Raw genomic sequence first — 20800 nt, 5'->3', positions numbered from 1 at the left:
GGCGGTGGCCCTTGCGTCGCGGGGGCGGGACGGGGGCCCGGGCGGGCGCCAACATGGCGGCGGCGGGCGGTTGGTTGAGGAGCTGCGCGAAGGTGAAGTGGGGCGCCTGAGCGGGGTGGGCACCCTCTCCCACCGGGGCGCCAGCGTCCCCCGGTGCTTCCGAGCCTGCGGGTGCAGCCGCGCCCGTTGTCAGGGCGACGCCGAGGCCGCTGGGCACCTGAGGGAGCGGTGGGCTGGGGGTTCCGGGCGCGGGGGGGGATTCCGCCTGTCCCCTCAGACCGTCGGTTAAGGCCGCCGAGCGCTGCGGTGGGGGCCGTGTGTGCGCGGCGCTGCCGAGGAGGCCCTCGCGTGTCCGTTACGCGGCCCGTCGGTCCCGCCCGTGGGAAGGGGGTGCCGCGTTCCCCCGCGTTAGCCACGGGCTGCGGCCTGCGGGGGATGAGAGTGACTGCCCGCCGCCACAGCGGTCCCCGGGGAGCCGCCCGGTGGGGCTCGGAGGTGGCGGGGTGCGGGGTCTGCTCGGCCGGTTCAGCTGCAGCTCTGGGTGAGGAGGGTGAGGGTGGGTTTGGAAAGCCCTTTTCTCCTTCTGCCTTGTGGCTTTTTGTATGGACGGGTGGCGTGAGGTCCCGCTGAGGAAAGTTCTTGCAAGTCTGGTAGTTGGAACAGCCCGTGGGTGATGTGCCTGTGAGAGGACAGCACAGCTCTAGCAGCAGAGGTGCTTTGATGTCTCCTTTAGTTATCTAAACAGACAGAAGACTTGTGGCACTCTAGGGGTAACCGAAAGACGAAGGAAACAAGCAGAAAACCTGGGTTTGTGACACACACACACACACACACGCTTTTGCTGTGCAGAGTGAGAAGACGTGCTGCCCTGGGACCTTCTCGTGGCAAGTTGTGGGTGTGTTGTGACAGCTGAAATAAAGGAAAACCAACCCCATAAATGAGGGCAAGCAAGCTTCTTGTGATGGAGCTTCTCTGCTGAGAAATAGGAGCTGTCTGGAAGCCAGCTGGGACAGATACAGGAGTGGAAGTCCTAAGCAAAGTGAGCTTAGGAAAATGTATTGCTTTGGCCTTTTTTAAATCTATATCTTAATGCTGCTGCCAGGTCCACCAGCATTAAAATCTCATTTTACATTGTAAAACAAACAGAAGGAAACCAAAAGAACCAATCTTTAAAGAGCTGGGGTGAAGGTAAGAATTGAGATAACATTGATTTTTCTGTTTATCAGCAACCCAGAAACTAATTTTCAAATATGTGTGGTTTAGTAGGGCAGGCAGTCTGAATCTTGTAGCAGCGTACATCATTACCTTACCTACAGAAAAAAGGAGGGGGAAAAAAAAAGCAGTGAAGCAGTATCAAAGCATTTGGGTAACATACATGCACTTTAAACAACTATCTGAAAGTTAGTAATACTATATGACTGCATGACTTCTAAGTATAAAAATGTAAACAATAATGTAGTAACTTGATTTTTTTTTTTTAATCTAAATGTTGAAATAAAAATAATTTCTATACCATGCTGTTCCTCTGGCATACCTGTGGGTTGCTGCTCAGTGTGTGGGTGTTGCCAATGTTGGTCTTCTCCTTGGGGCCGTCTTGCTAGTTTTAAGACTTTTCAAGGTAACCTTCTTATGAATATTCCTTTTGTCCTGTAGTGCTATCTCAATCAGGTGTCAAACAAGCATTTATCAAACTATGTCTGCACACATACGCTAAGGGTTGCCTTTGTTTCTCCTGCCGCGGTAGGACACCCTTCTCTGCCGTGCTCAAGTGAGTTGGTTGTAGGAGGGGAGTCTCTGAGTGAAAGCCTGGGGTGGTTTCTGCTGAGGGGGAAGGAGGGGAAAGGACCTAAGTGGTGGTTACTGTCAGTGATAACTTTCTCAAAACCTTTGGCGCTGTGGCCAAGAGCAGGCCTCCTGCGATGGCTGTAACCTGTAACAAACACTGAGCTGTTTACTGCCTTTCAAAGCTTCTGCTTGCTAGCGAGGTGTTTGGCAGGTCACCTCCACCAATAATGCCCTGTGCACTTGTGCTTGGCCTTGCTGAGCTGTTTTTAATCAATTTTGTCCAGCTCCCTATTTTCATGAAAAATTTGTGTATTTTTTAGTCTACAAAGTCTGTACTTCCTGCTTTGGGCAGGGCAGAGTCCTCTGCATGCGTTTAGTGATGTGGTCACCTGTGTGGTCGATAATTCTACATCCAAGTGTGAGGTGCCATCAAACCAAAGTAGAGGTAATCCCAGAGTACCACCAGTTGTTGTTTCAACAGTACTGACTTACTGCCTACTGAGCATATCTACTTGCAGCTTTTCAAAAAGTTTTGTATTCTTGAAAAAGCACCGTGCGTTTTTCCTGGCAGTTCTTGGTTAGTATTGGTGAAATACTCTCAGTGATTCACCTTTGGTTATGGCACCAGGAAAGAAAAATGCTCTTTTCTTTGTACTTGGAAACACAGTAGTGGAAGAAGTAGGAAACACGTGTGATTTGTAATTCTGTAACTACTCAGGAAGCGTACTGTGTTAAATATATATATATGTATGTACGTGTATATATATATTTAGTTTTTCCTTCTCAGACCTTGCTAAGAATATGGACTTGCACAGGTGGATGTTTAATAGTGCTACATGGCTGGGTGTTGAGTGACCCTACCATAGCTGGATGTTCTGTGAATAATCTATTCCTGACTGACAACTTCCAGAACATGGTTGCCTTGGATTTTGTTTCTATTAAAGCAAATCTGTCTTTGTTTTTCTGTGAAGACTTATGGTGACTCCACTAACAGTCTTCATTTGAAAGTGTTCAGTTATTGCTGATCGTCCAGACTTTGTATTCATGAATCAGCCCCACTAGTATTTATTTTATGTGACCAGAGGTGTTGAATGTGAATGAACATTGAACGTTCACAGCAATATTTGTTTTCTATATTACCACTTCTTACTGTTTGTTTGGGGTTTTTTTGTCATGTATGACTGGTTGTGCTAAAGTCAGAGTTTTCTTACCGTAATAGATTTATGCATCTTGTCTCTAAGACAGACGGAGTCCGTAGATCTGCTTTACATCAGTTCTTCAGCCAGGGAGATGACAGATGTTGAAAGCCAACATGGGAGAGAGTGACTTATTAGAAGGATCAAAGGAATTTTTTCTTCCTGACCCCAAAGTTTCTGCCATTTCTTGAGGAATGCTGCTATCACAGTGTGCATTGCAAAGTTGTCCTGTGATCTAAATAGCAGTCTGGTTACAGCACAGTCGGTCTGCTCACTGTGGGGTTAAGAGTGCGTGCTGGCAAAAATGTATGTTGGCAGGCATATGCTCCTATACGTTATTTTTATGGCACAGCTGAGTCTCTGCAGGGGGTTTCTGTCAGCAGTTGTCTTGGTAAGGCATGAATATCTCCACACACTGACACAGCAATAGTGACAGATAGCTGTAGCAAAGATCTGATCTGTAGACATTTCCACAGAAAGTCCACCAGTGCTTTGTGATATCATTTGAGATTGTTGTATATCGTGGATGGATGGGGAGAGGTTATGCATAAGTTACTCAGTTTTAGTTCCTTCCTGTACTTTTTTAATAAATCAACCAAATAAGACACAGTAATTATTAGTTACATGGTACTTTCAACATACTAACCATAGGATTTAAACTAACTATATAGAAACTAACTATTCAGAGGCATTCAAATGCCAGGGCTTTGTCTATGAAATGTGTGCTCATTCTGAAAACCATTAAGTGGTAGATAAGAACTCAGTTTGAATACAAAAATCCACAGTGATGTTAAAAGTTATACCCTTTCACAGCAAAATACCAATAATCCAGGTGAAGTGCTATTAGATTGCTTTAGAAACAAGAGTAGCTGATGCCTAGAAAACCAAGGAGAAACCTAAGTCTGTCATTAAAGTTGACAGGTTTTCTGTAAAAAACATTTGTATGTATATTTCACATTTACTCTTATATTTTTTAGTGAAGATACCAATTCTATCAAAATATACACTTACTACTATGAATATTGCAGCAGAATTGCAAAATCATCTATAAAAATAAATACTATCAGCAGGGTTTATTTGCTGTAGACACTAAAATTGACTAATGTTTCTGAATACTTTGTAGAGTAACATCGTGTTAGCAAAGTTCCAGAAAGAAAATTGTTTGGGGGTAAAAGGGTACTTAAAGGATATTTTCTTTTAGGACACCCTGTGTGTGTGTGTATACCTTCTCAAAAACTTTCAAACTAGACATTGAATGTAAGTTATATTTCCTATTCATTTACTGAATAAAAACACTGGGTAAAATTGTGTATTGCTATCTGTATGCAAATACAAGATCTATTAACTGCTTGCATGTTCTGTATTTATTGTCAGCAGCTGAAAAGAAGTTTGCCGGCATACTTGGCTCCTTGGAGGGCTTCTCCGTGTATCTTTAGATCCTCCAAATCAGAACTTATGCCAAATCTAGCCAGCAATGGGGTTGTCTGTGCTCCACTTCAAACATTCACCGAAGAGGAGACGATGCTGAAAAATATGGGTACCTATTATCTGTGTGTTAAAATTCAGAAGTGTCTGATCAGAAGGGAAATTTTAGCTTAAAAATTTCTTTTCGTTATTTAATTGTAGTTCTTGTTTATTCTTAATGTTAAAACTGCTTTAGTTCACAAGAGAAGAATGCAATGTTCTTTTTCCATGTTACCATAGCACAGTTCCACATACCACAGTGCAGTTTACTCTGTATAAATAAATATTAACTGTTTAAAACTGTTTCTGTTGTAGAAGTGAAGTTGCCTGGCACTGACTTGTGCCCTTTCTAAAATGTTTAGTTCAGCTACAGTTAACTGCTCGAGCTGGTTTGCAGAGATTTCAGGTATTCCCAGAATGGTGACAGATGTAATGTGTCTGCTGTGCAGCCAGGCCTGCACAAAGAAGACCGTGTTTCATAGGGAATCCTCAGAGCAAAGGTGAAAGAGTGAGGACCTGCACATGTGGGAGACAGCTTATAAAAGGCTCCAGTTAAACAAAACCAGTCTTATTTCTAGGACTTTGTGCACTCAAAATAGCATGTGTTAAAGCCTGAGACCATCTTCCCAAACTGCAGGTTTAACTTACAAAGAAATAAGATACAGCTAGTAAAACAAAGAGTGTATTTGAAATATGTTCTTAATTTTTTTTTGGTCACCTAATGTTACTTAAGTGTTGCTGAGATGCTTTCAAAGTTTCTGAATTTATAGGAAGTATTTGTTTTGGTTTAGAGAGTTGTAGCTGAGTTCAGAAAGAAGTAATAGTTGAGCCTTGTGGCACATTACCTTGTTTCACTTGGGCAGCTTTTTGTCATTTTATTAACTTGTCTGGGAGAGTCAGGGAATACATGCATAACCTGTTGGAAGTACCATATTACTGTTATATTGATGAAGTAGGGTGTTAGAACTCTTACACTCTTTCTTCTTTTCGTTACAGTGACAAAATTTGCTCAGGAACGAGTTGCACCTTTGGTACAAAAAATGGATGAGAATTCAAAGATGGAAGACTCTGTAATACAGGGATTGTTTGAACAAGGGGTCTGCACACTTTTACTTAATCTTTTGATCAGAAAGTGATGTCATTTCATGAATGTCTAGCTGTGCACTTTTTGGATTTTTAGATGAAAAGATTGAAGGATATAATTCAAATGAACTGAAACATTACAATTTGGGGATTTATTATCAGCAGGGCAACTTTCTCTTTTTTTTTTTTTAACTGCATTATTACTCTCCATCTTTTCCTGTAATATTCTTCCCATACAGCATTCTTCATCTTATCTTTGAATTCCTTATCTCCCCTTCCCCTTTTGGTTTTTTAATTGGATAAGCATAACTGCATTAGAACCATGATGACTCTGATAAGGGTTGCTGGTAAAGGGTATCAGGAGTCCTCTATGTTCCTTACTGGGCAACCACAAGGACTTGTGTTGCAGATAACCTGTTAATCATTCCTGGATTCAATTTTAGCCTTCCCGGCTGTCAAACTTAAAGCTCGTCTGTATTTAGAATGTTATTTTATACAACAACTCTAAATATTAGACTTCTGTTGAGATTGCAATTGTTCTGGAAAATGTAATCAAATTAGGGTGATGATTTGCCAGTGTACTGCACGTTAGTTATGTCTTGCCTGAATTGACTACCGACTTCTCTGAAGAATTGTTAGTTTGTTAAGGGTATGGAAGGAACACAGATCTTTGGGGAAGGATCTGGAAATAGTTTACATTCTGTGGTTTTTATTTTAATCTCTTAAGTATCAGCTTGGACTAACAAGTTCTTGACAAGAACTAACAGATTGATATATTTGCATCTTCTACATTTCAGCTGATGAGTATTGAGCTTGGGGAAGAATACGGAGGAACTGGAGCTTCATTTTTTTCAATCATATTGGTGGTAGAAGAATTGGCCAAAGTTGATCCGGCTGTAGCTCTTCTATGTGAACTCCAAAATACACTAACAAATAAGTTGTTTACCACATATGGAACAGAAGAACAAAAGCGAACTTATTTGCCCAGAGTCGCTAAAGATACAGTAAGTCAAAATCTCACTTTACTAAATTCTAATATATTTTTTAATAGTTAAGTAAGGTTAGTGGGGTTTTTTTTTTCAGTAACTAAATGTTACTGCAGCATTGGAAAATATGTGTGAACTTTGAAACACAGGTTAGAGCTGAGATCTGTGGTGATACAGATAGATCCTGTCATCCATAGTGGAGAGGTAAAAGTGGAAAGGCGCTTAGTAGTTTCATTAAAATTTAATTTACTGTGGAAAAGAACTTTAAAGCAGTTGACTTTGAGACATGTAATTACATAGAGCTTCTGTTCTTAATCTCCATATCTGAAACTTAGTTACTTTGATGCAATAGTTTAAAACGTTTGAATTTAAGAGACTTGTGTTTGTTTATAACTGTTTTCATTGCAGAATTTGTTGCATGTTGTGCCTATATGTTCAGTAAAAAGTAAAATTCATTTTTCCCTTCAATTGACAGATAGGCAGTTTCTGTCTTTCGGAGGCTGGATCTGGCAGTGATGCTTTCTCTTTGAAGACTCGGGCTGAAAAAAAAGGAGACTACTATATTATCAATGGCTCAAAGATGTGGATTAGCTTAGCAGAACACGCAGGAGTTTTTTTTGTGATGGCAAATACAGATCCGTCCTTAGTAAGTTGCTAAAGAGTAGTTGCATTTCAGCAATGGCTCATTATGTATGAAATGATGGATTTTTTAATTAATAATTTGATGTTAAAGGTTAATATTCTTTGAACCTTTCCCTAGCTGACAGCAAACGTTCAAAAATATTTCCCAATAAAAATTGAGAACTTCCATTGCAATTTAATAAATTCCTCCCACCAGGGAAAATAAAAATGTCAGAATCGTAATTGCTTGGATGCAGAGCACAGCATGCATTGGTATTGTTCTGAGTAATGGAAGAGCAGACAGTCAAAGTCTTTCCAACCCTTCTGACTTAACTGACAAGTTGCTGTTGTTAAAAGGCAAAGTAGAGCTTACGCTACATGCATTGGAAAATGACAAAAATACAGCAGCAGAGTATGTTTAGGTGAAAAAATACATAGCTGAACATGTATGTTTCAAGTTTTGTTACCAATTTGGATATAGGTAGTAGATTCAGAAAAGTCAACTGCAGGCTTTAAAATGTACTATACCAATACGGTAGAGTGATAATCAAACACAAAACTAAATTGTTTAAAACTTTTATTTATTTGTTAACTACTGTGCATTGCCTTATAATCTGGAGTTGTTTCTGTATTAGTGTAACATTTAAAAAATATATAATACATTGTCTTCTTAAAGTTAGAAATTTGCTTTTAAATATTTAAGAAGGAGATTAAAAGTCAGTGCTGCTCAAAGATTAAGTAACAGTTGACGTCAGTATAAATGAGAGAACAGACCAGTGTAGAATTGCATACTGCAGTGTACACACTGCACCAGCAGCTCCCGTTCGGTGAGATGGGCTGTCATTGAGGTGAGATTGAAAGAGCAGCCTCCTCTTTAACAAGAGGCAACTCTTCCAGAAGAACCACAGAAATTCTCCTGCCTCTCAGTGTCACCCTCTCAGTGAGAGGAGGTGCTGTGGACGTTAGGGACAGGAAGAGATGGAAACACGGCCAGGAACACCTCGCATTTCTGTCTCATGGACCTTGTAGCATGTTGCATAAGAGACACTGTTGTGGTTCTGGCTGGGGGAATGCTGAGGGAGCAGGAATGAGCAGTGGAAAGGAAAGAGAAGTGGGAATAAGAATTACACAGAGGGGAAAAAGAGAAAGGGACAGCTGTCAGGATTCACGGTTCTGTACTTCAATAATCTAGTTTAAGGCATCAAAGATGTGAAGGTTGTAAGCCTGTATGTAAGAGATGCCGGAATTTAGATTGGCTATACAATCTCTGTGTTGTCACATGCATTATTTAGTGTCCTGCCCAGATCATTATCTGGTCTAAATCAAGTCTTTGAGCTTTTTGATAACAACCATCAAAATTATTCCAGACTACTTTATTAATTATATTCCCACTACCTCTCTAAAGTGAAGAGACAGTGATGTCAATATTCTGCAAACTGGAATCACAAGGAGAATATGTGCACCAATTCTGAGTGTTAGATTAGGTCTGTTATAATACTTACAATTATGCTGCACTTTAAATATTCAAGCACAGTTCCCAGTGACACCAGTCTCATCAGTCGCTGCTCTTACTTTGGACAACCTTAAAAGGAGGTTCCATGAGCAAGCAGCCTTCCATGAGAAGAGTAGCTGAAGTAATTGGGCTTAAGTAAAATCTTGCATCCTATAGAATCATCTGACAGATGGGTTTAGAGCCATTATTCGTCTGACCACTTTAGTCTAAAAGACACCCAATGTCGTCTTGCAGTCCATTGTTTGACTGTGACCTGTGTTCCAACAGCAAGCAGTAACTTCACAGCACAGCAATAACTTGCTTTCCCAGTGATTTCCAGTACGGACAGACACTACAGTCCTGTCTTGTTTCATTTACAGAATACCAGTCCTCTGTCTTATCAAGAGAACTTAAGATTGTTCTGATTATTCCACATGGAATATTTTAATAGGAAGGTATCTCTGGCCTTTGTTAAACCATAATTAGCAAGCATAGAAGGAACAGGTGATGGTGCCAGTGTTTTATTTAGTAATATAGTATTAAGCAGGTATAAAATTTCAGTACTGGAATGAGATATTTAGACCACTCTTTGGTGATATTAGTGTAAAAAACAGGTCTTGATTAATTTTTAATTCATCCTAGGGATACAGGGGAATCACGTGCTTCATAGTAGATCGCAACACAGAGGGACTGCATGTAGGGAAGAAAGAGGACAAGCTTGGAATCAGAGCATCTTCCACCTGCCCAGTAACATTTGAAAATGTTAAGGTATTGTAAGTTGTCTAGCTATTGAAGCACAATTTGTGTCTAATTCAAGCTTGACCACATAGAAGGAAAGAATGTTAATTAAATTTCCAGTATGTTTTTTTCCTTAGACTTACTGATTGTTTGACATATTTTAACGTTTTCCTCCCTATTCTTTCACAGAGGTCTTGAGGGGGGTTGGGTTTCTTAAATTTTGATACAGTTTTTCTCAGTGATCAGTTTATAATCACATGTATCAGGAAATGTTCTAGTCAGATATTCTAGTAATCAAATGTCTAGTTTATGTTTTATGCCTTCACTTAGGAAGAACAGTAAATAAAACATGTGCACTGATTCACCTGTGAACCATACTAGCAGTTGGAAAGCAGAATAGAAGAGGAATAATTGAGTGATTTTATTCTTCAGGTTCCTGAGACCAATATCCTAGGACAGGTTGGACAAGGCTATAAGTATGCAATCGGAATGCTAAATACCGGCAGAATAGGTATCGCTGCACAGGTGAGTAATTTTGTTTAATACTGAATACAACCAGTGTATAACTGTGAATTTGGATTGACATTTACAAAATATTTAAAGCTAGTAAGAATAAACTATTTAGAAAATACTTTATTAAAAGCTAAATTGCCACTAGATGTCACTATTCCTGTATCTAAGTTACAGTAAAATACTGAAAGAACTTATGTCCTTCAGTGACATAAGCAATAGATTTAAAAAACATTACATGGCAATTAGTTTGTCTTTGGTGGTTAACTTACTGCTCCTGAAATATATCAACATTTTTATCTTCCATTATGCAAATTTATTTTACAAAGAAAACTAGCTTTGGAAAATATCACACACTGAAACGTATAATATTAGTGCTTCCAGGTGTGATTGTATGGGATTGCCAAATGTGACCTTATGATAACTGAATTTTTCCCAACAACTTATTTTTAAAAGTCAACTTATTTTTAAAATAACTATGATTTTTTTTTTTTAATAGTAAAAGTATCCTAGTTCATTGTTGTGTTTGAAAATTGCACCTTATGGCATCTTAGAGGATAATATTGTTGACCTCGGAGTTATTTCAAAACGTTGTGTTTTGTTGTTTGGATTTCAGACTGCTGCTGATTTCAGTGGAAATCAGGTTCAGCCCTATAATAAAATTACTTATTACAAGTTTTTATATTTTTAATTTACTTTTGAAAGTAATCTTCTCTTTGTTTCTACTTTGATGTGGATGTAGTTGTGCTGTATTAGGTGTAATATGTATGTACTACCAATCTCCCTTTTACCCTAGTTTGTACACAGACCGGAAGGAATAGTCCTCATGAAATTTAGACTTTCCACATGGCAGTATACTATGCTACTAAATGGGTTGGCTTTTCCATAATTTCTAAAAATTATCTGTGATTAAACTTGGTCTGATATGGCATTTAAAAACTAGGGCTGTGGGCCCCCTTGTTCCCAGAGATATAAATAATATAGAGGCTCTGGCAGTAAAATACATGATCTGGATTTTACTCTTAATTACTCCAAGTTACACTTATAACCTAATTAAAAGTTAAGGTCAGGTAGTTGTTATATCTTAGTTACTACTTTCTTGGCACCTTCAAATGAAGAGAAGTGTACTTGAATGGACAAGAACAGCAGTTCTAAAGCCCTGTAGTATTGAATTTAGTTTTGCAGTAGTAATAGTTTTAAAAGATAATGAACATCTTATAAAATGTAATTGTGGCTGTGAAAACAGTTTCAGATAGTTTCAGTGCAAGGTAGCTGCGCAGATTGTTACAGGTGCTGAAGTTGATCTATATGAGTTTATATAAGGCGGCAACAAATCTGATAACACAGCTTATTAGCAGCAGACTGTATTATTTTCTTATGTTCTTTTCCCACATACTTGTTTTCCTATGTATTGTGGGGATTTTTTTTCTAGAACCTTAAATAATTAAGGAGTAGATGTCTGAACCCAGAGTCATGTTTTTATCTTCTTGGGGCCCTTGGCTTTCAGCTTAATATGTGGATCTAGCCAAAAAGACCCATACACTATTGTACATCATTAAAAAGAGTTTGACTATGCTGATTGATGTGACAGCTGACTGCCGCGTTGTAGTATCCTGTCTTGACTTAGAAAAGTTTTATGAGGTTCCAATTTTACCATATACTGTTACTTTGCTTTTTGATAGTTCTTCATGCCATTCATTTCCTTTTTGGATTTTTTGGGGATTTTTTTTTTTTTTTAACTTGTTTGATGCTTCCCCTAATCTAATTTCCTAGCTTTGTTTTTCCTAGGAAAGAAGCTAGGTAGAAACAATGTGTTCAGGTGGATGGTAGTTCTATAATGAAACCAACTGATCTTACTTACTAATAGCTATATATTCCAAGATAGATGAAAGGCAGGGTCCATTCTTTACTATCTAGTTTGGAATGGAATACACTTCTCAAAATTTGGTAGTTAAAAAAAATGTAAAACTAGTTTAGTTTCCAGATTTCAGAATATTTCTTTAGGCTAACAAATCAGGCGCCAAGGTAGATGCAAGTTACTTCTTTATAAATGTTTGGGTGTAGTTTTTCCAGATGTTGTCCTCCAAGATAACAAGATAATGTGTTTTGCTGTCTTTGCTGCTGAGTGAAGAGTGTGTGAAAAGACAATGGGTCTTCTAAAATTGTTCTGTTGAGTTGGGTTTTTTCTAGAAAATTCTGGAACAAATGTTATCTTTCCTTCCACTATACCAATTTTCTAACTTAGGATATAAATTGCCAATTCTGACAGTCTACTGTCTTCTATAAAATTAGAAATTATTTTTATTATGAAAATAGCTTTGAATAATCATTCAAATTATTTTTCCTTTCATAATGTAATGTAGATCTATGGATCTTTAGTTTACAGTAATTTTCCTGTGTAATTAAGAATTTTGCCAGAAATACTTAATATTTGTGCAACCATTTGACCCATAACTTTTACTCAAAAATTAGTGATCATGTTTTCACAAATATTTTGCCTTTCTTAATAAAGTTTCTTTCACAAATGGAATAGTGAGGAACAGGCTGATTCCTCGAAGTTTGGGGGGTTTTTTTGTCTTAACTCACCTCAGTATGTCTTATTTGTTACAGATGTTAGGACTGGCACAGGGGTGTTTTGACCATACGATTCCCTATACGAAGGAGAGAATCCAGTTTGGGAAAAGCGTATTTGATTTCCAGGTACTTGTTAATGAACACATGGGAAGTTTCCTCCTAGAGAGTAGTAATTAGCACAGTAGATGAAGTCAGTAAAATGAGTAATCTGATTTGCATGATTTGTGCTCTGTCTTGTGTCATGTCTCTACTTCTCAATATTTGAGAAGATTTTTTCAAAAGAATTTCAGATGAGCATTCATCTGCCGTGTAAAATACATAAATTCAGTGCTATGTGCCTTTGCAAGTACCATATAAATCATTTAAAACTTCAAAACATCATTAACGTAACTCCTTTTCCTTGATATTATATTCACTGCCTTTGAAAATAATACACATGGAACTCCTTTCTCTTCTGATTTTAATATCACAGTATGTTGAATGTGTTCCAGTTTTTATACCCTTTCATGAGGTGTAGGGGAAGGCCTTTTTCTGGAGACACTAGAAATTATAAAAAGATGAGGAAAACTGATTGAATTATTAGATTTCCTGTGTTATACAAAGACATTTAGTTTTCATGATAATATCTGTATCTTAAAAAGAAAAAGACTCTTTGTTGCAAAAATGATGTATAGTTTAATAAGGAAGATATATAATTGTAATTACTATAGTAATTTTCTTGTTAAAAGAAACCTACATCTCAGATGAAGGGAAGGAACATTAGTACTACTCATAATTTATACAAATTCTAGGAAGCACCCACAGATATCTAGGAAATTATTGGAACTGCGTCTTTTGAATGGGAAATGGAATTTATAATTGCTAAATCATTTTGTTATTTTGACCTGCATATATATTTTTGCAAATTTTAGGGAGCAGTGTTAATGTTCTAATAAGATGAAAGGTTTCATTGTGTTTTAGGAGCAAGTTAGACAAATAAATGTTCATTTTTCAATCCTCATAATGTTTGGGTCTCCTTAAATAAACCTATTCTTCTGTAATACCTACCATTTAGTGATGAGCTCCGTCACCTTTTTCCTTGCCTTTGAATCCATTCATCAGTCACAATCTCTAGACTTTCGTGCTGTTCCTAACTCTTTGTCCCATAGTTATGGGACATGGGAAGAAGTGGTTGTCACCTTGCTATTTCTCTGCTATATTTAAGAGGTACTTTTTTCAAGTTTTTCTCGGTTAAGCTTGCAGCTTTGACCTACCTGTGTCTCTGTGGTGCTGAGGAGAATGTTAAGATTTGGCTGAAATTTTCCTTGATATTCATGGGTGCACATAGGTTCACACTGGGCCCTCCTATCTAGCCAGTCAGGCAAGAAGTTCCCCAGTACTACTGAATCCAACAAGAAGGAAGGAGAAAATGGGAGTGCAGTTCCCAAAAAGACTTTGGTGACCCAGAAGTTTTCCAACATTGATGTCACTTCATTGTCCATCTAGGTTTTCTATTTTTATTTTAGTGTATAGGTATGTTCCTTGGTGAAAAGAATGGTTCTTGCTAGAAATTCCAGTTGAGTACTAAGTACCGGTTCTGTCGGACTTGTGGCGTGTTTATTACAGGGGATGCAACATCAGATAGCTCAGGTGGCCACGCAGTTGGAGGCAGCGAGGTTGCTGACCTACAATGCAGCTCGTCTTGCGGAAACAGGAAGGCCATTCATAAAGGAGGCAAGCATGGCCAAATACTATGCTGCTGAGGTAACATAGTTTCTTTATCTAGTGGATTTATTTCACTGCTGTTTAAACATGTCTTCTGTTACTGAATGTGTAACTTTTCATGTTTTGCTGTGAGATCTGTGGATGTACTTTTACCTTGTTTCTCATCCTCGATCTCTATGTGGAATGTAAAGTAGGCCACTGGAGAATGAACTCACACCCCTAAATAAAGTTTTGAAAAACAAGCAAAAACATTAAAAGAGAAAGTGAATTGATATCTTCACTCATCTAGAGAGGTTTCATTTTCTCAGAATTCTCTTTTTATGGCTGGAGAAATGGCATGGTGAGACTTCATTTGTGACCATTTCAACTCTGCTGGTCACAACTGCGAGTCTTAATATGATTCCAAACTGGATTGCTTCTGCCTCTTTGTAATTGCTGTCTTGTGTACCGCTGCTAGTCTGTTTCATAGTGCAGCATGTGAACTATCACAATAACAGTTAGTGAATTCTTGACGTCCTCTGATTTAGAAAAGTGTCATTTTTATTCTAAAATAACTTGCATAAATAAGATGAATACAAAAATACCAGTCCTTCCTCCTCCCACTTGTTCTAGTAACTGCTTTAATTGCTGTTTTGATTTTACTTTAAATAGCTACAAAGAATAAAATTTACTACCACCTGCATGAAGTTGAATCCTGAAATTGTAACTCAGAAACTATTTCTGTAGGTTGCAACACTGACAACTAGTAAATGTATTGAATGGATGGGTGGTGTTGGATTCACAAAAAATTATCCAATAGAAAAGTACTATCGTGACTGCAAGATAGGTGAGTGATAGTTTCTTAACAAGTATTTCTCGTAGCATTAGTAGCATTAAAGTTTGGGCATGAATCATTGGCTTTTTTTTTTTAAGATAGCATTTCCATGAGACAGTAATCAGCCCTGATTCAAAGGCTCAGATATAAGAAGGTAAAACTTTAGGTATAGATACCTATGTATGTAAGGCTAGTTAAAATGTTTAATCAGATAGCAATAAAATGCAGACACACACATTGTGTCCCATTCTATTAAGAAAATTCCAGTTCAAAAAAATTGAAAATACTTTCTTTGGCTTTAAGATCTGAATCTGTGTGGAGTTTTATTTTCAAGACTTCCTTGTTTACCAGTATAATCCTTGGACCAAACAGTTTGACATTTCTAACAGTATTACCCTTTGACTTTTATTGCTGATAGCATTTGTAAATACTTAAATTGTGTTGGTTATTTAGGAATTGCTTTTCAGGAAAACATCTTGTCATTATGTTGTACCAGCAGAAGAGTATTTTAATTTTTGCAGATAATAAAATATGAACATTTATGTAAATAATAATTCTGTTTCTAGAACTTGCTTAGTAAAGCTTCCCTTCATAATTGTAAACATTCTAACTGGACTGTTAGAACAATATCTTGTTCTCTATTTATATACTCGCTGTGGTTTTATAGTCTTCTAATTTATTTTCTTCTGATTTCAGGTACAATATACGAAGGAACTTCAAATATCCAGTTGAGCACCATTGCAAAAAACTTAGCACAGGAGTACTGAAACCACAAGGACTTCTTGACTGTTAACGGAAATTATTTCACTGAACATTCATTGTGAATGACACATTTATTTGTAATTATAAAAATCATAAATAAGAATACATCATCACAGACAAAATGATAAGGAAGACCATTAATTCCCCATTTTGGGACAGTGAGTATGTAATTCATGTGAAATCATGAATTCCACGTTCAAATCCAAATCATGGGTAAAAAGTATCTCTTTCTGCCCGAAACACTTCTAAGCTCATACATTGCCTGAAATGATTTTCTTGCTTTAGGTTATGCAAACAATGTATCTCCGCTTTGAGATTTCAAAGTGAAAACAAAAGCAGCCATATGCTCTGTTTGCCTGATGTGAAAGGTTCCGTTAAGCCACCTGGAAGAAAGGACTCTACACGTGCAGCAGAACTGTTGCACGGCGTGAAACTGCTGTTTGTTCATTATGGTCTTTATTAGCATGGGGTACAGGAAAGGTATGTGGAAAGAGACAGAAATGATGGTTTCCTCTCTCCCAGGTGGAGCCATGTCTGTGGAGCTGCTGTAATTGGAGTAATTTTTATAGCAGCCCTTAGTATATTCTTAAGTATATCTTGGTAATTAAGCCCTTCCAGCCCCAATTTGTAGTACTGAAAGGTGGATAATATCTACCTCCCCTTCCAGCCTTCTCAGCTGTTAAGGGTTTTAATCTAAGAGGCTATTTATAGTTCTCTTTTCAGAAAAGGTTGAGTTGAAATCTTTGTGAAATGGGGTTAAGAAAGCTCTAGTAGTTCTGCAAAAAGACAGAGATACAGGTAATAGGAATGCTGTGATTCCTAGGTAATAGGAATGCTGTGATATTACCTCACAGTGGCCTTTGCGTGCTCAGTGCATTTTGCAAACTTTAATCCTCAGAGCCTTCCTGGAAGTTAGGGAGGGACTAGAAAAGTCCCTCATGGAAGTTAGTCGTTCTCTAAGCAGTTTTTTCTCCTTTTGAGAGAGAGAGAGAGAGGGGGGTTGAAAGGTATTTGCATTTTTGTCCCTCTCTGTTTACTTTAAAATTAGACATTTTATTTATGGCAGAAACCTCCGCAGTGCTGAAGAATTAATTTATTAAGAATCAAGAGATAGAAAGCTTCATATATGAAAAATCATTATAATTGTTGTAGTTGGCAATTTGTTTCAAATGGTTTTGGGAGGGAAGGATTGGTTTTCTGGTTTTGGCTGACTTAGAAGAATCTAATTTTTAAAGCTTGCTAGTCAGTGATGATTCACTTCGAGGGGAGCTTAGAATGTTACAGACTGAGACTCCCAAAGGATTTTCTAGCAAAACTAGGGTAAATGACACTTAACAAGTATGATTTTGTAAAACAAGCGGACTGCAGTGCCTTATACAAAGAAACGAGCAAGGAGAAAAAGTTTTCTGACTTTCTGTCAGCTTCAAAGGGAAGTAACTACTGTGGTGAATTACTCCCCCTACATACGTGCTTTGCCTGTTGAGAGATGAAGAATTAATGTGGTAATTATCATTAAGCCAATAAAAAAGCCCCTCCCATATCAGTTTGATCAACAGCTTTGAGATTTTCAAAATACAGGAGTAGGAGGGTAGACTAGATGATTTCTGAAGTTTTCTTCCTGCATTATTATTATTACCATTATTATAATTATCATTATTAATGCATTTCAGGTTTGCAGGCTTTCTTTCAGCTGAATTGAAACAGCTGGGGAGATTATTAGACTAGAATTAAGACTATAGACACTTCAACAGTTAACTACAGTTACTCTGCTCAACGCAATCTATCTGCAAGTCTAAAATTATCATAACCATACTACAAAATGCTTGAGTTAGTGTTGATTAATGTGATGAGTTGTGCTAATGTGAGGCAGTCTTCAGCTGCTGCAGTTTAGCCTGCTTTGGTAACATGAGTGTCAGCAGAGATCATTTTTTGATTCACAGTGTTTAATAGGTCTCCTAGTTTGAGATACTCTCTTAGCTTGGCTTCTGCAGTTTTGCATGGGGCTAGGAAGTGAGAGGCAATATTTAACTGACTTAATACAGTGCTAAAAGCAAACCCTTTATGGAGGAAAGTGCAGAGCTCTTTGAAGGACTATTAAAGGCTGGATATCCAGGATTATGTAAAAGGACTGTCTCTTTGTGTAGAACTGTGTCAGGAATCTATTTGAGAAAATAATAAGGAAAAAATCAAAACAATGTGATTTCCTGCAGTCTGAACTCAGATGCTGTAGTCCAGGAAACAACCTGAACAGTCTCATCAGCTGCTCAACAGTTCTCAGACAAGCAAGGTCAAGCCTTTAACTAATGTTACAGCTGTAAATATTTCGCGTGTCTCAGTTCTATATGCTGTATGCTTTACACAAGAACTTTTGCAAGAAATGTATGTATTGTATTTGATTTTTGTCTAGAAAATTCTGTGGAGGAATATGCGCACAAATTAATTATAACCACTGAGTTTCCTTCATCGTTTTTAAAGGGCACGTACCACTGTGGAGAACATTAGCTATTCTGGTCACTGACTCCGGGAAGAGTTAACTTGTTTCATCCCCTTCAGCCTGATTCCATTGCTGCACTAACGCAGACGTTGGTTTAGTAGATGTGTTGTGCCATTGTCCAGGAGCTGTTAAGAGCTGCCTGTGCTCCCCACCCTCTCTTCAGTTTGGGACAGGCATTTATGGACTGTCATAAATGGCAGTTCTACGTTTGGCACTGTGAGCACAGGACTCTTGGTGGTGCTGGCTGCACCAGTCGGTGTAGGGCTGCAGAGCTGGCCTGGTCACCGCTATGAGGCTTCCTGTGCTAATGGCAGGGCTCAAAGCTGCTTTATACACCATATGTATTTATATCAGTGAGTTTTCCCTTTATATGCCCTTAGTCAGTCTAGTCTATTGCCCTGGAACAGCATTTTCAGTATCAAACGTTGCATCTGGGCTTCCACAGTTAGAAGAAAAGACCTGTATTGAGAATGTATTAAAAGTGCCTGAATTTTATATTTGACTTGATAGAGTGCTAATCCTGTACATCAGGTAATGGTTCTCTAATAATCTGTCATTTTAAATTGTGTCCCAGATCTTGCAGTTTTTGTACTGGGAGAGAATGAATATATCTTCCGTCAGATTTCTTTAGTATTATTGTGGTTTGTGATAAAGGTCTGAGGCAGGTTTCCACAGAAAGGTTTAATTGCTACATGGGAAATACTCAAATACAACATTTTATATAATGTTTTCTATGTTGTTGGTTTTTCTTTCATATTTTCCTTTCCCCATATAAAGATTGTGTTAGAAAAGGCTTATGTGAAATACAAAGTAATTGTTCACTGGGAGCCTTTCACTATGTAAAGAATTTTCTAATTAACATGTTATTGCATTTCCGTTTGGAAATCTTTCGGTGAGAGACACATTTCAAGTTCTTCCTACCAAGCTAAGCTTGATTTGAATCACAGGCTGGTTTGAAAGCAGCTGTCTGACTTTCCTGAGCTTGCTTACTGAATACATGAAAGCTGAAGAAACGTTTTTCCTCAACCCCAGAATGTATTGAGTGTACCACTGTGATAGATCTTCTCCCAAGAGAATTGCATGGATGTGGTTAACAGCTACCACAAGTACTTCATAATTATTTACCTGTTATCACTGTGCAAACCGTTGGCGGAGGCACAAATCAAGTGAGAGCTTGATGGGGAGATCAACGTGTATTTTACAATTCCCAAAGAATTTTCATGTGATTTGTCATTTTATGTTGTATTGAAATGCAGTTGTCACAGAGTGTTTTGTCTTCCCCGAGGTGTAAGTCCTTGGTCTACGTCCAGGTGAGGAGGCGTGGTTAGGAAGTGTCTTACTTTTCTGGATTTGACTGCCTACAGCTACGTAGCGTGGTGGGCTGTACGTGCAGGTGAGAGGAAGCAAGAGTTCTTCCTGAGCCCACACCAGAGACAGCCAAACATCAATGCATAGAGAGTCCAGGCTAACAAATAGGAACTACACTAATTATTTCAGTTAAATATGCCAGTTGTAAGATCAGTTGCTATAATTAACAAAGTCCAGCTTAACAGCATTGAGGGAATGTCTCATTATCTGATACTAGAGACTTTATTAAGCTGCTTTGAAATCTCGGTGTTTATTATCCTCTAAAAATACTCTGTTCATGTGCAATAACTGTCTAATACATTAGGTGAGTAGAACTAACCACTCTGTTTCATAATGGCTTGTTTCATAGATGGAGCATTCAAATGTCCATTTGTATTGATATATTAATGTTCAAAAGAACGTGCAATGTACAGTGTAACATTTTTTCTGATAAAATACTTTAAAATATAAATCAAAAAGATGGATGGTCTCAACAGGCAGCAAAAGCATTTTTATGTGTTCTTCTGTCTTTCAAGGTCATTTGGATTTACATCTTTCTGAAACTTTTTCCTCTGTGTATCTTATTAGCTGTTGAGCTGCTAATGCTGGAAGACTCTACCTATAAAGAAATCTCAAGGTGACTTCACTGAAGATCCTAAAGGAAAAGCTTCCTGCCTGACAGGAAGCTGTGTCTCGATAGCCAAGTAACCAGCACTTTCAGAACTGGGTTTATATATATAATATATATGTGCAGAAACATTTGTCCATTAAAAATTTTGCAGGGATCTCTTAAGAAAGTTATTACAAGCTGTAACCATTCTGTTACAAAAATAATAATAAAAAAAAATAGCAACAGGACAACCTAAAATACAGCAGTAAATCTCCAACTTTAACATTACAAGTCTGTGTTATTTGAGGGTCACCTAATCAGGAAATTAGCATGTATGGGCCGAAAAGTAAATTCCGCTCTCTAACCAGCCAGACCTGGAGGTCCTACGGTCGGTTTGAAGTGTTGCACAAACCACTGTCACAATTGGTGACAGTTTTAAAACCACCTGTTAGAAATCACCAGATAAGGCAGGGCTGGACTGCTTTGGGTGTGTGTGACACAAGAGTCAGCTTGCAGACGTGAGCAGGACTTCAAACGAGCTGCGCTCCATCTGTAACACTGGCTGGAGGGTCGTGGTGGGAAGAGCTGAAATGGTATGTTACTGCCAGTTTGGTTTGGAG

At 38.1% G+C, this 20800-nt stretch overlaps 1 protein-coding gene across 2 annotated transcripts; it reads left to right on the top strand.

Annotated features, from left to right (window-relative positions):
• Window position 1: 1 nt before the first annotated feature.
• ACADSB (acyl-CoA dehydrogenase short/branched chain) lies at window positions 2–18952 on the top strand. Of its 2 annotated transcripts, none has more exons than XM_075757687.1 (11): window positions 2–92; window positions 4359–4518; window positions 5442–5542; window positions 6326–6532; window positions 6990–7160; window positions 9270–9395; window positions 9798–9890; window positions 12486–12575; window positions 14055–14192; window positions 14880–14979; window positions 15664–18952. In XM_075757687.1, exons 1-11 carry the CDS (start codon window positions 54–56, stop codon window positions 15732–15734), a joined length of 1296 nt encoding a protein of 431 aa, XP_075613802.1. In that variant the 5' UTR covers window positions 2–53; the 3' UTR covers window positions 15735–18952. The 2 variants fall into 2 exon arrangements, with proteins under 2 accessions (XP_075613802.1, XP_075613803.1); XM_075757688.1 differs by having other exon boundaries at window positions 22–115.
• The last annotated feature ends 1848 nt before the right edge of the window (window positions 18953–20800 follow it).

The sequence above is a fragment of the Balearica regulorum genome, chromosome 7 (genome assembly GCF_011004875.1).
Source record: "Balearica regulorum gibbericeps isolate bBalReg1 chromosome 7, bBalReg1.pri, whole genome shotgun sequence".
Taxonomy (NCBI): domain Eukaryota; kingdom Metazoa; phylum Chordata; class Aves; order Gruiformes; family Gruidae; genus Balearica; species Balearica regulorum.
Note: the sequence above shows the minus strand (reverse complement) of the source record. Positions and strands in the feature narration are given on the sequence as shown.